The 1,586-nt window shown below is 14.1% G+C and overlaps 1 protein-coding gene across 1 annotated transcript; it reads left to right on the top strand.

Moving 5' to 3' along the window:
* Positions 1–452: 452 nt before the first annotated feature.
* On the top strand, positions 453–1,432 carry PGSY75_0109600 (putative cold-shock protein; the record flags this gene model as incomplete). The annotated part of the gene is made up of 3 exons (XM_018783648.1): positions 453–591; positions 771–824; positions 1,191–1,432. 3 exons carry the CDS (start codon positions 453–455, stop codon positions 1,430–1,432), a joined length of 435 nt encoding a protein of 144 aa, XP_018643932.1.
* Positions 1,433–1,586: the final 154 nt, after the last annotated feature.

Genomic DNA, 1,586 nt, shown 5'->3' with positions numbered 1-1,586 from the left:
TAATATATAATACTTTTTATTTTTTTATTCTTCAAATAATTATTATTTAAAAGTTAAATTATTTTCTTTTTTAACACGTTTTCAAATAAAAAAAAAAAAAATAATAAATAAATAAAAGAAGAATATATTACAATATATTATATATATATGTAACATATATTATGATATATATCTAAAATATCTTTTATTTAATTTAATATTTATTTTATTTTATTTATAATATTTTTTTTGATTTTACCATAATTCCATATATAATATATATATATATATTTTTATTTATTTATAATATTTAATTTTTTCATATTGTACCTATATATATTTGTAATTAAATTATTATTTGAAAAAACTTAAAAAAAAAAAAATATACCCTTATATATATATATATAGTTTAATATGTTTATTTAATTTTTTAATATGTTATTATAATATAAAATTTTAATAAATGGTTTAAAATGCTTAGAGGAAAAATCCACATTCATTTTAATAGTTATAAAAAATATTTTTTTTCTCAATTAATAAATAAAAAGAAACATGATAAAATTACAGGAAATGTTATCATGTTTGATAAGAGGAAAGGTTATGGTTTTATAAGTATGTGTTAATATAAAAAAAAAAAAAAAAAAAAAGAAAAAGAAAAAAGAAAAAAGAAAAAAGAAAAGAGAGCTTGTACCAAAATGGATTATAATTCATATAACATTTTATATATTATATTTTACATATTATGTTTATTATATCTTATTTATTTGCTACGTATTTTTTATTTTATATAGAACCAAACGACGGAGGGCCAGACATTTTCGTACATTATACTGACATTTGTCAAAGTAATTTTTTAAACATAATAATATAATATAATATAATATAATATAATATAATATAATAAATATTTCTTTTTATTTTTCTTTTTCTTTTTAAAAAAAAACAAAAAGGAAACAATTTATGAATGCAGATTATAAAAAAATTTAATTTTATTTTTATTTTTATTTTTATTTTTAAAAAAAACAAAAAGGAAATAATTTATGAATGCAGATTATAAAAAAATTTAATTTTATCTATAATATAATATAATATAATATAATAAATATTTCTTTTTATTTTTATTTTTCTTTTTAAAAAAAAACAAAAAGGAAACAATTTATGAATGCAGATTATAAAAAAATTTAATTTTATCTTAATATTGTTCTTTGTAGGTAGAACCTTTGAAGTTACAAATGAAGAGAAAAAAAAATTAGCATGGAATGCAAGTATGGAAGATATAACGCAAAAGAAGGAGGAATATAACTTTGAACATGATAATAATAAAAATAATAAAAAAAAAGAAATTAAAAAAGAATTTAAATATTTGGTACCAGGAGAAAGAGTCAAATTTTCCGTAATATACGATGAAAAAAGTAATTCAAGTAAAGCTATAAATGTTGATTATATAGATTAGAAATGGATCTTATGAAATGAATAAAAACATAAATAAGAAGTTTACAAAAAATATTATCAATAAATATTTATATAATAAAAACATTATATATATATATATATATATATATATATATATATCTTTTTTTATTTATTTTATTATTATAAATTTTCTT

The sequence above is a fragment of the Plasmodium gaboni genome, chromosome 1 (genome assembly GCF_001602025.1).
Source record: "Plasmodium gaboni strain SY75 chromosome 1, whole genome shotgun sequence".
Lineage (NCBI taxonomy): Eukaryota > Apicomplexa > Aconoidasida > Haemosporida > Plasmodiidae > Plasmodium > Plasmodium gaboni.
Note: the sequence above shows the minus strand (reverse complement) of the source record. Positions and strands in the feature narration are given on the sequence as shown.